The sequence below is a fragment of the Diospyros lotus genome, chromosome 12, assembly GCF_014633365.1.
Source record: "Diospyros lotus cultivar Yz01 chromosome 12, ASM1463336v1, whole genome shotgun sequence".
Classification (NCBI taxonomy): Eukaryota; Viridiplantae; Streptophyta; class Magnoliopsida; order Ericales; family Ebenaceae; genus Diospyros; species Diospyros lotus.
Window position 1 is genome coordinate 35,969,869 of NC_068349.1, and position 15,819 is coordinate 35,985,687.

At 33.7% G+C, this 15,819-nt stretch overlaps 1 protein-coding gene across 1 annotated transcript; it reads right to left on the reverse strand.

Moving 5' to 3' along the window:
- Positions 1-7,925: 7,925 nt before the first annotated feature.
- Positions 7,926-10,506, reverse strand: LOC127787000 (gibberellin 20 oxidase 1-D-like). The gene is made up of 3 exons (XM_052314823.1): positions 9,739-10,506; positions 8,860-9,181; positions 7,926-8,654 (listed from the first exon to the last, which is right to left on the reverse strand). Exons 1-3 carry the CDS (start codon positions 10,251-10,253, stop codon positions 8,385-8,387), a joined length of 1,107 nt encoding a protein of 368 aa, XP_052170783.1. The 5' UTR covers positions 10,254-10,506; the 3' UTR covers positions 7,926-8,384.
- Between the last annotated feature and the right edge of the window lie 5,313 nt (positions 10,507-15,819).

The window sequence follows — 15,819 nt, forward strand, 5'->3', positions numbered from 1 at the left end:
CTTTTAGTCTCTGGCTTAACTGAGACGTTAACTTTGTCTCGTCACCCTGTCACGTCACTCATAATACCCACGTCTATTGTTCATATTTTTATAAAAAAAAAAAAGGTCTCCACAGTTGGGCTCCCCGACCACGACTATGGGGAGGTTGGGTTCCTCGACCCAACTGTGGGTGGGACCAGGAACCTAGCAGTTTGGCGATTGGCCGCCATGGCCGTTAGCTATTGGGAGTCGGGGAACCCCAGAACCTTGGTCCCCGACCCACAGTCGTTTCCCGACTGCTGGGTTTAGGGTCCTCGACCCCCAGTTGTTTCGAGGCGACCGGCATGGTTGAATCGACGATGGGTGCAAGGGCAAGAGCGGTCTAGAACGAGGAGAGAGGGAGATGAGGGAAAAAGGGCTCCCCATGGCAGCCATGGTTGGGTGTGTGTAGACGTTTTTTATTTTTATTCTTATAAAAATATGGACAGCAGACATGGATATTATGAGTGACGTGGCAGCGTAACGAGGCAAAGTTAACGTCTCAATTAACATCAGTTAAACCAAGGACTAAAAGTGTATAAAAGTATTTTGTCCAGGGATAAATAGTGAACATAATTTAGTTAATATTCTTAAAGCCATTTTTTTATTAGTCCAGGGACTAAAAAATACATTAAGCCATGGTCACGTAGCAGTGCTGATGAGTGACGTGTTAGTGACGTGGCAGCATGACGAGGCAAAGTTAACGTCTCAGTTAACGTCGGTTAAGCCAGGGATTAAAAGTGTATAAAATTATTTTGTTCAGGAATGAATAGTGAGCACAATTTAGTTGATATTTTTAAAGTCATTTTTTTTATTAGTCCAGAGACTAAAATATGCATTAAGCTTACGAATTATTAATGTGCCCATCTTAATTAAGAACAATATGATGATGATCTAAGGATAGAGATGATTCTCATGGATGGAGATAGGTATTTGAATAATAATTTATTATTGTTCCTTTCGACTCAAAACGGGGTGGTTGGACGTGGGCTATCGCAACGACTGGGAAATGATTCTGGGGGGTGGTTGACACCTGTAAGCATTCCGACGTTCAAGTAAGTAAGAGAGTAAATTAACAGAGTGTTAATAGATTAAAAAGAACATACTTTAACTCTTCATAAAACTGGGTTATATAGAGGGAGGGGAGGTTCTCCTACATGAAATGTTTGTATCAAGTGCTGCATGGTGATGAGATTGAATATCCGACCCCGACGAAACTTCCTGATGGTGACATGGTATTGATGGGATTCTCATTAATAAGGATGGAATCTGTCATTAATGAGAATGGGGTGGAAGCATCAAGCACACAGTGGTGATGATGGCTGTCATAGACTAGCGCATGGCCAAGATTGGGCTGGGATCAGACCGTGGGTCGAGAGTCGAGATTGGCCGGTACGATCTAATTATATTTAATTTGAAATTGAATTCAAAATTAAGTTCCAGTAAATAGATATATATTTTTAATTAGGCATACTTAAATAGATAATTGAAAATCGAATCATACTTAGTTCATAGAAAGCCTTGATGAATTTGAAATGTGGCCGTCATTATTATTATTGTTATGGCCCAAAATACTTGGCCCTTACATCTAAGCTCTAAATTTAGAGCATTTAATTATAACAAAATATTATCATAGATTCAATTATTTATTCATAATACATAATTATATAATATATTATGTATTCAATTTTAAATGGATCTAGATCTTAATTAGATCAAAGCTAATAAATTTAAAGTCAGATATAATTTATTATATTTATAATTGAAAAAAAAATCGAATCCAAGTAGCTACCTAGCTAGTCAAATATATATAAATTTAGTACATCCAATTTGCAAAAATGAATCAAAATCGAATCAGACTCGATTCATTTCTGTTCTTGGGGATGCACACGAGTCTCTAATTAAACCATTTACATACTTGTTTTAATAAATTTTTAAACAAGCGTCACGCTTGTTATATTCCTTAATTATAATTATAAATTTTCATACTTATATTTTGATTTTAAATGGGGTTAAGTAGGACCCGTTAGAAACTCATTTATATCCCTATAAAAAAATAGTCAATCAGTTGCTTTCTAGATGTAATTAATTATATAATTAGTGGCTGCAAATGATCTGTTGAAAGAATTAGGAAGGATTAATATGCCTCTTTTGTATCAATCCTCTTGTTATTTTATGCTAATGTTCTTGTTCCTTGTGTTTCTAGAATGGTCACAATCAACAGAACAAAGCAAATAGAATTAGGTTATCCTCTTGGAACCAAATAGGGAAATATTAGCCCTATATATAGAATGGTCACAATGGTTACAAGCAATTAATTCCCATTAGCCCTAATGGCTAGCTTTTAGCTCATATATATATATATATAAGATTGAGTTGACAAAAGCTAATATAAATGCTTAGAATTAATCCACACTTTTTCTATGATTAGCATATCAGCTTTTCTAGGTTGGAAAACATACCTTTCTTTTAGCCATCATGTCCAAACAATGAGATGCAAATAGCTTTTGATATGCTAATGTGCTTCCACACTGGGGAATTAATCAAATTCAAATTCATATAAGATGGAGGTTTGAGATTTAATTTTCAGATAAAATTCAACTTGATTGTAGGTAGGTGATAGAGATAAATGTGAATGGCTTAATTCAATTAGAGTAGTTGTTATTTATAAATAAGCACCCTCTAGTCTACTTGTGGATGGATTACACTATGATCTTGTGCCCCAAGTGTGTGCTCACTATCAAATAAACAAAGTCCTCAAAGGGTGTGACCAATTTTTTGGAGTAGTTGAGATTTGGAAGATTTCTAGTTTTATTCGACACAATCCAACTAGAGTTATTGCCTATTTATCCCTCATTTATAAGAAGATGTAACTAAATTACTATAAGAGTGCGTTTGATAGAGTTGAAAAATGAGGGTGGAATTCTAATTTCATGAAATTTTAATTCTCACCCCAACCCCTAAAAATTTCAATTCCTTGATTTCAAGGAAAATATTCACTTTTTGAACTAAAATGGAATTCGAATTTCATAGAATTGAAAAGCTGTTTAATAGAATTTTCTAAAATTTAGATGAAAAATGAATTCTACCCTCATTTTTCATGTCTATCAAACGCACCCTAATTGTTTGTCTTGAGTGCGTGTGAATGCTAGGGATTTAAAATCCCTAGATTGTGTGTGACTAGTTGTTTGGAGTAGTTAGGATTTGTTCAATTTTTAGTTCACTCGACCTAACCCAACTTAGAGTTATCGGTTATAAATAGTCGATTCTAATTTAGTTGTTGATTAGATCCCACTGGCAACCTACAAGATGATACATAAAGGTAGTGAGATCATTTATATATCTAGAGCAGTTGAGATTAATTTGGATGAATATTTCTAGTTATTTTCGTAACAAAATTACAATAGCAGAATTTTATAATTTCATTTTTGTAAAATTATACATTACTAGATTATTCCCTTATGATAAGATGGTGAATATAAGCGCCACTTAGCTTAACCAAAAATCTATTTAATTAGGTACCCAATACTACTAGAGAAAGGGGTCTACCTATCTATAAAAAGTGGCTAACCTTACAAAGTGTTTGGCATGTTGAACCTTTAAATCTTAAGAGGATAATATTTTGTAGGGTATGCTTAAGAAAAGTAGGCACCCCATCTAACAACAAGCATCTCTTCTAAAGTTTTGTTCTAAGCCTAATTGTGTGGTCAATTCCTAGACAATCTAGCTACGTGTATTGTATATTCAAAAGAATTACTATCACTCTCCTGAACTCATTAAATAATTAGTGAATAGTAATTGTTATCTGTTTTTGACACTTACTCATTGAATATTATTTTTGTTCCAATTTAGGCTTTTAATATTTTTATTCCAATATATACACAGTTCCATTTCCCTAGTTTCTCTCACTAATTCTAATCTTAGTATTAATTGATACATATATAGTAGTATTAATCATTAAAAAAAAAAAAAAAAAACTCTGGAGCTAGATGCTTAATTTGGTAGTAGTTAGTCGGCTAATATGGACTTTTAGTTATTATGAAGAGTCTCTTCCTCTCATCAATGATTCTTTAAGGGTTTTTTGGGTTTTTTTTTTTAATCCATTGTGTTTGTAGCTTTGTTGTAATTTATTAGGATTGAATTAATCGTACAAATTATACATAGAAATCAAGAGATCGTAAAAAATTTAAAATGTTCAACCTAATTGCTTACGTCCATAATTGTATAGTAATGAGATAATCTAATAATTCTATAGTTTTTCATGGACAAATTACAAAACCCTCTCGTGACATAATTCATACACAAATAAAACTATAAACTATCTCAATCTATTTATAAGTGAGGTTTGGTTTATTTGCGAGACTCAGATCTATCCCAATCATATTTGAATTTGATGAGTTATATATTTAGCACATTTTGGCATTGCCACAAGCATGTAATTTCACATTTGAACACGATGAGACTAACAAAGGGCTAATATCAACCCCCTGATATACTTTCAAAAGGGCTAACAAAGCCCTCCTACTTTTGAACCAAGGGCCATATTAGCCCCCGAAGGGGCAGAATACGAAAAAAGAGGAAGGATCCATTCAAGGAATTGGTTGCACCATTGTTGGTTCCAACCAGAAGAAGATGAATTGACTAGTGAAGGGAGGTGGGACGAAGCTTTGGTCGTCACGGTACTTGGTGGTTGAGAGAACATCGAATATTGAGGACCCACACAACCGTTGTGTTGTTGAGATCTCCAGCTTGTGCCATTGTCGTTGCAAGAGGAAGCCACCATTACAAAGATTTGTGTGACCACTGTCATTACAGTTTAAGGTTGTAGAAGGATAACCAACTATGATGATGATGATTGAAAGGAGGGGGAGGGGGAGGGGTGTGTGTATCGAGAAGACAACCATTGCAAGGAGACTTGATATAGTTGGTGTTGAGAAGGAGACTTGATATAGGAGGAGCAGAGAGAGAATCTCATTGGAGAAGACAACCTCTGGTCGACCAACATTGTGATAATTAGTAACCTATTGTTGTCATCTACTTGAAGAAGGGAAAGCAGCTCTAGAAAATCCTCAGTTATCATCGTTGGATCGCGTTTTAAGTGTTGTTTATGCCAAACAAACAGAAGGCCTCAAGCCATAGGGAGGGACAACTTCAACACTTAATTAACTTCTTTTATTTTATTATGTTATGTATAAGAATCTGTAGTAGAAAGTGAATACAAAAGATATAGTTAAAGTACAGCCACTAGCCAGTGTGGGTATCATCAATTATTAATTATGATTTATTTGGGTTTTGCAAGGACAACTAAATTGAGAACATTCTCTAATTAAACCATAAAGATTAATGAAGTTGGAATGGAGTTTTTCCATTGCTGAGCTCAACCTGGCAGTGATAAAATTTTATTAATTTAGAACAAGATAAAATCATTATCCCTAAAAATGCCCAGGACAGGACCAAAAAAATCATAAAACCACTAAGAGCTGCCACAAAAGCCACCAAACAAAGACTGAAACTACCACTGATAATGAGCTTACTAACAATGATAATAGTTACCCCTCGAACTGAGACCAAATCATCACAGTTTACTACAAGCAAAAAAAACACAATGAATCCGCACTCATAAGAAGTTGAGAACAGGAATATGGGAAAGAGGGATCTCGTGCTCGAACCCAATAAAATAGCTACTCAGAACAAATCAGTTGAAGGAACAAAAACATTGTTGAAATCACTCTATTTCTTTTAAGCCACCATTATCCACGAGAAGATAGAGAACCACCATCTTCCATAGTTTTTCCAAAGACAAAACCCACCCCAAGTTATCAAATAGCTCCAAAATGTTTTCTAGGGAAAACCCAACATAAACCCCACCGCCAATTGAATGGTGAAGAGGAAGAGTTACAAATAAATTCGATTAACTAAAGAATAAGGTACACACACACATACATACATGATCGAAAGATTCCTCATTTTAAACCAAGAGAGATAAAAAAAAATTGAAATGCTTTGTTAATTAGGTAAAATAATTCATGAGGCTCAATATTATATAATTGTGCCGTTCCAGTGGAATCTAACATTGGTACTTGTATAAATATTTTTGAACAAACAATATCACAACATAGCTCCATTAATTGAAGTTGGTGCCATATATATATATGTGTGTGTGTGTGTATGTGTGTGTTATATATGTATGTATACACATATATATGCTTCTTTCTATTTCCAAAAGCTTGAAACATAATGCCCATATCAATAGGATTACAAAAGAAACGTCTTTTCAATGTATAAAGTTTCAAATGTAATATTGCTTCAACTGTGCAAAAGTATTTTTTCACGTGTAGAAAAGAAAGGGACCAAATTAAGGGTAGCCTTCAATAGCCTTTGTTTTTTTTTTTTAAACTTTACCATATCAATGTCTAAAATCACATTGCTTTTTTCAATATTTAGGCTTGACAAAGCCTAAAGTATCTATTTTATAGATAGATTGCTTAATCAATAATTAGTAGCTTAACTAAATAGGAATTATTTATAAAAGAAAGAGTTAGAACGGTGATATTTTTACAACGAAAATGTTGTTTGGACATTCAAGTTTGACATCTTTATTAACACTCTATATTGACATTTTGTATATTTATGAGACACAATGCAAAATATCAATGCAAAGTGTCACTATAAATACAAAACGAAAATGTCCAAATAGCATTTCTGTTTCCACAACAATTGATGGATAATTTCAAAAGCAAAGACAAATTCTTTTGATTAATTATTGACTCTATTTCAAGAATAAGGAAGTTGCTTTATGGCAGTATACCCAACCCAAATGGACCTGTTCCAGCATTGTATACATGCTTTCTGAGCCGGAATGTGAACAAATGGAATTGGGGGCAGAAAGAAAGAAAGGTTCCATAACCTAAACTCACTAATTGTCTCTTCAATTCAAGGTAATCATATGCTGAAAAATTATATTATTCAATGCCAGATTTTGTCACAAAGTAGCCAGCTAATTAGTATCTGACCATAAGGTATCAATTTATTTTATTTCTGATCCCCATTCAACAAGGTTCCCATTGGTTTGGAAATTACATTCTTTTCTATGTAACTTTGTTTTCTATAGCTTTGAAAAAAGTTAAAAATTTTGGCTTTCTGTTAAGATGTGGCAATGTGTCCAGATGCTCAGCATTTCACTGATTGCCTTTTTGTTATTTTTTTTAATACATAGTAATTAATAACATTTAGCTAAACTAAACAAAGACTGCATTAACAGCAGATTTTAAAAATTTATTTTATTTCTCTTCTGAGTAAACATTAATCTATTGAAGAAACAGAGGAAACAATAGGTTTCTACAGCTCGGCAAAATTCTGGTTCAAATGCTTCTTTTCTTTTCTTTTTCTTTTTTTGGCTAAGAGAAGCCCTATTTCTTGCCTGCAAATTATATTTATTCAATGTTTCTAAAGAGTTAAGTTGCAAATACTTGATTATTTGCTCAGAAGAGATTCCTTCTGTAAGCTCTAGCTTCTGTTTTGTCATGCCCCATATATGGAGTGAATTTAAATTCACTTTCTCAGTGATATGACCCTTCAAGAACACATATGGAATCATATATATTTTTCAAAATATCCCAAAAATGAACGTATCATCAAATCAAGCAGTGTATGTGATAACACTAGCTAGGAATCATATTGCATTTTATGTCAAAAAATAAATGAACGTCACAGTCACCAGCCTGATCAAATATGTATGTATGTGTGTATATATATATATATATATGATATAATGAGGCAACTAATCTAGTTTACTGGACCACTAGTTAAAGTGGTTTATATATATATATACATATATATATATTATTCTTAAATGGTGCAAAACAGCATGATTAGATGGGAAACTTCATGGAATTGTAAGCAACCACACATTAATTAATATAATTAGAATAGTCCCAGACAAGAAATTCAATGAACAAAAACAAAAGCCAACTGAATTTTCTAGTAAGAAGCTGATTCCATCAGCCCTTTGATCCTACAAATCGGTTCTTGCATGGATATAGATTCCCTCCATGATCACTAGGATCCCTAAAACCCTAGCTACACAGGCCATATAACCTTTCTCTTTCTTGGTAATTAACTTCTCTCCTGGAAGCATTGATGTACCCAGAAAGCAGTAGCACCAAGAGCTCTCCTCATCTCTCTGATATTCTCTATCTAGATAATGGACAAAATGGATTTTTTTTTAATTTCTTTTCTTTTCGGCCACCACACAAAGGGCCGGGAAGATGCAGTGAGACTAACTCAGGCGGAAACTTCAAGAAGCACAGACAAAATGGATAAGTACGTAGTTGTCATTAACGTAATGTGTTGTCTTGGGATCTTCATCATATATGGTGGGTTTTGGATTGAAGCCAGGTTGAGAAGGCATGGAGGGTTTTGCCATCAGCCCTGTAATGTTTCTGAGTGAATTCAAGAAGGGTTGGCCAGGTGAAGTCCGGGTAGATCCTTGGATTGTTAGCATCAACCAGCACATTTGGTGGCCTCACCACTTTCTCCATCTTTGGACATAGAAAGAAGGCGAGAGACTTTCTTGGACTTTGGCTGTTCACAACAGCTCTGTGCAGGCAACTTTTGTAAATCCCATTTGATAGAGCCTGAAATTGATACATATATCATGCTATAATTGTATATATAGATAAATCAAGTTTCAGCATTATAAGCAAGTAAAGTGCCGGCTACGACCGACCACCGGAATTGTAACCTAGCGGGTTTGAGGGCTCTCCCTCAGTTGTCCCCACTGGATAGGTTTTAAGGGATATAATCTTATTCTTTTCCACAAAAACAGAAAGGGTTACTTACCATGAAAGTGTCCCCAATGTTGACCACAAAAGCCTCTGAACTGGGACAAATTGAATGCCATTTGCCATCAAAATACACCTCCAGCCCACCAACATCATCTTGCTGAAGGATGGTGAGGGAGGTGGGATCGCAGTGAGGCCCAGTTCCTAGGGTTTGATCAGGCTTTTGGCAAGGTGGGTAGTAGTTTAATCTCATGATGGACTCATTTTCTTCAAAAAATTCCCTGAAATGGGAAGCTCCAACCCCTAGGCTCATCCCCAGAAGCTCCATGATCCCAAGAGAAAGCCTGCTCATTGCTTCACAGTATTCTTGGTAAACCCTCCTAATTAACAAATTATCCACAAAAAGAAACCAAGTTCATATATATATATATATATTCACAAACACATATACTGGCCAACAAATTAAAGTTTCAGAGAGAAAAATTATGTAATATATATCAAATTAAATACTATATATCAGACTGATATATGCCTTGCTGTACTTACTTTTGATGAAAATATATATAAACCATTATGCATATAATTAGAAAATCTTGCCAATTTTTACATTAATCAATTACTTTAAAAGTTTTGTTTATACTTCATAGTTGCCATGGTAGCAATGGGTTATAGAGACCTATTTCACTAATATTAATTAAAAAAAACAAATTAATTATACCATTAGTTGAATAAATTTAATCTACAGCGTTAAACTCACCTCTTATCATAGTTAACCCACCTGGAATATTTTGCTAACTATGGTATTGGCATTTACTTAGTCTACAATATTTAGGTAGATTATACCTATATTTATAATAATGTAATAAATCGTATATTAAGCATCCACATAGATATATATATATGTATATGTTTGAATAATTTACGGTATTTTTCGTACCCGAAGTGTCTAAAATCTTCCCCCATTTTCTCCAAGAAGTAGTCGCCGACAAGGTCCGAGGAGTGATGATCAGCAGAGAACCGAAAGCTCAGAGTTTCCTTCCATGGAAGCTTGGAGGAGAATCTGCCGGTGAAGCTACTGGCATAGCCGCAGTGGTCTCCGGGCATTCTCTGAGCTCTCTGCTTCTCCGACAATGGCATCCCGAAGAAGAGCTCCATATTCTCCAGAGCTTCATCGTTCAGCCGCCGGCTGACGCCATGGTTGACCACTAGGAAGAAGCCGTGCTTCCGGCAAGCCTCATTGACTAGCCGGATGGCTGCCTCGACGGCGAAAGGGTCGCCGGAGAGGAAGGCCGCCAAGTCGATGTGCGGCGCCAGCAGCAGCGGCTGCGCCAGGCCGGGCTTGTCTTGGTCCGGCCAGATGAACTGTGGAGGTATGTTGGGTTCGTGCCGGAGAACAGACGCATCGAAGAGTACCGGAGGGTCTGGTTCGTCGACTTGGGGTGGCGGCGCCATTGTTGGCAAGTTTGCATGAAGATTAAGCTGTAATCAGTGAATTATCGGCATTTGGGTACAAGGGTTTGGATCCAAAGATGATTGAGAAGAAGTAGATGTTTCTGTTAGCATATGTGCATATATATATATATGTAATCGATCGAGAGAGAGAGAGAATGGGAGATGAGAGAAAAGCCAAAGGCCGTTCATTCATTGTTAGAGTAGAGTTGGCTAAATAATAAAAACTTTCAGAATCTTGTTTCCATTTAATTCACTGTTGCGTCATTCCTCTCTCTCTCTCTCTCTCTCTCTCTCTCTCTCTCTCCGAGTATATATAAATAATATATATATATATATTTATATGGGTTTGTACGGCGTGTCCTCCATGTTCTGTAACTCTCGTGAGGAGAAGGACAAAGGCAAGTGTCTCCGCAGAAATAATTTTTATGAAGACGTCTTACCCATAAACTTTCATTTCATGTTGTATTTCAATTCATGTTTTATTTAAAAGGTCAAATTTATATTTTTTTTCCTCAACTTTTACTAAAAAGTTTATTACTTTCTTGAACTTTACATCTGACCTATTAAATATTTAATTTTTATAATTTATATGTAAAAGTTAAGCAGTAAAACAAAGTAACAAAATACCATACCCAAGGACGGTTGAAGCAAAACAAAGATAGTTTGTGAGTTATCGGTCGGAGCAAAAAAGAAGAGGAAGGGTGGGTCAATTGCGAGCCATTAGTTGGAGCAATGAGAAATTGTGACTCATGGGTCATTGGTCAGAGCAAAGAGGATGGGGAAGGGTGAGTTGGTCGTGGGTCACAGATTGAAGTAAGGAGGAAAGGGTGAGCTAGTCGAGGGTTGCTAGTCGAAGAAAGGAAAATGTGGGTCGATCGTAACTCACAGATCGCTAGTTGGAGCAAAGATGAATGGTTGGGATATGTCAAGACGGTGATGGCCAATAGGAGATTCGATTCTTTTGTCTAGGTCAACGGGAGACGAGAGATGGGAGACAAGAGACATGAGCAAAGATGATGACCAACGACCAAGGGGAAGGTGGAAGAAAATATCAGATCCATTGGATTCTTCTTTTGTTTTTGTTTTTTTTTTTGTATTAGTCTTCTTTCCAATTCACCTTATGTGTAACTATTGGGATCAATCGAGGCAGCTACAACCAACATGAAACTCGGTTCTTTCGTTCTGTTAGATAGGGTACAAGAGACAAGAGCAAAGACGATAGTCGAAGGCGAATGGGAAGGCAGAAAGAAGGATCGATTCGATCAATTTTTCTTTTGTTCCTTCTTTCTTTTGTTTTCTTCTTAGCTCACATTATTGTAACTCACGTATTATTTTAAAGCAAATTAGGTAGTCAATATGTCTAAATTATAAAGGTTAAGTATTTAATATGTCAGATTTGAAAATCAAGAAATGATAGGCTTTTCATATAAAGTTCTAGCGAAAAATATAGGTTTGGCCTATTAAAAATTAATATTAGATCTATTTATTATTATGAATTATTTTTAATTTTAATTAAAACTATTATAAATTTTATGTGTTATATGAGAGCTATTTGTCAAATTTACTTGTGGGTATGGCATTTTTGAAAGTAAAATTCTTTAAAAAGATTTTTTTTTGGTTGTTTTGAATTAAAAAAAATAAATTCTAGGGTAAATGACAAATTTATTGGTGTATTTTGGTTTAGAGATTAAATTAAACTAATAAATTTATTGATGGTCAGTTACCTTAGCTCTGTTTTAATGACTTATTTAATTATTTTTAAAGTTTAGTGACCAATTTAACCCTTACACCAAAATGTAAGGGTTAATTTGTCTTTTTTTTCTTCAAAAAGAAGAATCATTTCTTAAAAAAAATGTCAAATTGACTACTAAATTTTCATAAATGAGAATGCTCATTACTTTTATTTTTTAAATTTGAGTTTAGAGTAAGCTATGTAAGCTACAATTAGGGTGTTGAAATAATTGATTTGATTATTGAACCGATCGAAATTTATTAACCGATTAAACCGAACCGAGAAACAAAACTGAACCAATTGACTAATTAACTTAAAAAATTGTACTAATTGATAATCAAAAAAATTAAACCTAAATCATATAAATCGAACCAAACCAATTAAGTCGAAGAAATGCAAAAAAACTAAAAAAAAATCAAAGTAATCGATAGAAAACACATAATTGAAAAAATCGACGTCGTTTTATAAACATCAAAATAATATCATTTTAAAGTTTGGTCGTTTCGGTTAGTTCAATTATTCCATAAAAAAAATTGAATTGAAAATCGAAAACCAAAATTTTGAAAAAAATTAATTGAAATTAAATCGATACAAGAAAAAAATTGAACCAAATTGATAAGTTTGATGAATTAGTTCAGGTAAACTGAACTTTTGCTCTCCCCTAACTACAATGTTTAAGTTCTCCTAAAAACTAGTTAAAGAGTTATTTTCACTTAGCAAAAGGAAAGAAATTAGTCAAGCAAATCTTTTTGCACATTCGAAGAATCTTTTTCCCAATGTTTTGTTGGCATGGATAAACGTTTTTGATTATCAATGTCGTTGTATGAAAAGAGATAAAAATAAATGACACGTAATTTTTCTAATACGTTTTCAAAAATCTATTGCTATGATTTAAGATTTTAGAAATATATATATATTTTTAAAAAACGAGAGTAAAGTGTCAAATTATTCACTATAGTTATGCTCTAATGCTAAATTGTCTCTTAAATAATAAAATAAACCAAATAAGTTACTGAAATTTCTTAAACCAAATCTTGTTAGCCAATTATTAACTACGCTTGACATCGCTTCAAGAAAAACTCAATAATTAACATAATTATTTGTTTGGATTTCTTATACCATCTATTGAATCAAATAGGTAGATGTTGACATCAAAACCACTCATCTATATCCTCACTCAATTAGATTAGATAAAATTAAAAATATTAAATTTTTTAAAAATATCTTTTATTCCAAGGCACATAGTTTTATAAAGACATTTTACACAAGAAATTAAACAAACCAACAACGCTAAAACAAAAACTCGATAATCGTTGTAATTGCTCGTCTAGATTTCTTGTACCATCTATTGAATCAAATAGGTAGGCAATAATATCAAAATCGCATCGTCTATAAGGTCATTCAATTAGATGGAATTACAAATATTAAATTTTTAAAAAATATATTTTATTCCAAGACACATAATTTTATAAAGAAATTCAACACAAGAAATTAAACAAACCAACAACGCTAAAAAGAAAACTTGATAATCAACATAATTGTTCATCTATATTTCTTGTACCATCTCTTGAATCAAATAGGTAGATGATTGATATCAAAACCACATCATCTATAAAGTCATTCAATTAGATGGAATTACAAATATTAAAATTTTTAAAAATATATTTTATTTCAAGACATATAATTTTATAAAATTCAAAATACCTAGCACCATACCTTTCACCCCATATCCCACCCCAATAGGGCATGAGGATAAGGTCAAAAGATATCGAACTCAATCTCTTTTGTTAAAAAATTCAAAACACCATATTATATATACATAAATAATTTTTGAAATAATTTAAATCTTAGGGGTATATTTGTATTAGGAAAGTGCAAACAGAAAAATGTATTTCAAATCATACTTATATAAAATTTTATTTTTTAGTTTAGTAAAATAAAAAATAATATTTTAAAACTCACCTTATTTGTTGGCCTTAAACTAATTAACGATTTAATCTAAATTTTTTCTAATAAATAAATAAACACAATTATATTATTACAAGCATATTACGTTTCTTGCATGCTACACAAATGGGAAAATTATAATTACACAATAGATGTAGCTGCCTTTTCCATTTTGAGCATGCATACTAAATAAGATAATATTGAATTTACAAATACATAATTGAATGAGATAAAGTGATAAAATATGTATAGAGAAGATATAAACAAAAATTCAGCACCAAAACTGCAATGATATATCAGATTTGAATGACACCCTAATAGCATACACAAAGAATGTGTATACCACTCAAGATATGCATATATACTTGGTGATTAGGACATGAGACACGCACGACTAAAGGACGCGTAGCTCCTCCAATTTCGAATTGCACGACTCTCTCAATCGCAAGCAACTTGTCTTGTGGTTAAACTCAAAAGGACCTCGGTGAGAAACTCCCCTAAAGGAAAGAGGCCCGAAGAAAGGCATGCCACATTATGCAGAGCAACGTGGAGTAAAACAGTGTAGGAGATGAGTCTCCCTAAAGGCTTGCCCAAGAGAATTGCTCGACTAGGTGATGCATGCGAAACAAGTCTTTGGGGAATTGGCCCCGAAGACCTCTTCCGGGAGAAGGTCTTCTCTCGAGATCGATTATTCCCCCCTTCTCAAAACTCTTCCCCGGAGAATTTTCTAAAAAAAACTATCCTAAAGGATAAGTTACAACAATTCTTCACCCTTTTCCCGGCATCTGTAATGTTATCTTCAGATCAAAGTCAACTAACAGTGACCTTGATCAATCCAAGAGACGCAGGGCAACCCAACATTGCCGTTTCTATTAATGAGGAAACAAAAGGCACAAACAGACTAACAAACAAATAAAATTAAGCTTAAGCTGACCACTCAGCATTGCTGTTTACATTTTTTACAAAGGATTTGTGTAATCAAAGGAAAAGATTAAAAAGAACAAAATATTGTAATTAACATGTGCTTGAATTTGTCCCTTCATCATGGCCATAAATAAAGCAAACTATAAAGTCATTCCAAGAAATTAGAAAAAAAAAAAATCCAGAAGAGGGGTATTAGAGAAGTTGGGACCTGGTAGAAGTAAAAGGAAAGGCAAAAATTGAAGGTTTCTTGATTTAGACTCAAAATCAAAAGTCACTTTAGAACCATGCTCAAAACAAAAAGTAAAATGTTCAATCATTTCCACTGTTCAATGAAAGACAAAAGTGAAAAGGCAGCATGCAATGCATGTAAACACCTGACATTACATTACAGTCTTGAGTTGCATCATTTGTATTTTCAAATCCTTTGACTGATCTGATCCACAGGACACACGTAGCAAAATTTTTGTCAAATTTATAACATATCAAGTTTTTATTCCATTACATAAAATTATAAACTTTTATCAATTTACTGATAATAAAAATGAAAATAAAAGGACACCTCTACGACATGAAATTTTAAATTATTTTTGTACGCACTTTCAATTTTTACAATTTAAACCCGTGATCTGTCTTCTCTTTAATGGTATTTTCTTTCCTTTTTTGGGTTAAGTTAGTAAAACCCAAAAAAGGGGGGAAAAAAAAAGTAAAGGAGCATTGGGTAACAAACAAGGAGGGCCCAAAAGCAAACAGAAGAGAGAGGAAAGAGAAAGGGATACTTATTTTCTGTCTGAATTTTCTTTTTCTTACAATCTTTCCCGGTCATCTTTAATGAAATTATTTGATGATGGGGACAAAAGATTGTTCAGTTTTCAGGTGAATAGAAGTCATTGTGAAGTAAAAATGGCAGTAGATGAGACCTAGAGTATAAAGCTCTTATTCTTCTATACGTGTATAGACTATTCA

Bases quoted from the DNA above. Each gene is read 5' to 3' on its own strand.
- LOC127787000 (XM_052314823.1), bottom strand. From the start codon at position 10,253: ATGGCGCCGCCACCCCAAGTCGACGAACCAGACCCTCCGGTACTCTTC. The intron at 9,182-9,738 runs GTACGAAAAATA...TTTGTTAATTAG, and splicing joins GAAGATTTTAGACACTTCGG to GAGGGTTTACCAAGAATACT. The intron at 8,655-8,859 runs GTAAGTAACCCT...TATCAATTTCAG, and splicing joins ACATTGGGGACACTTTCATG to GCTCTATCAAATGGGATTTA.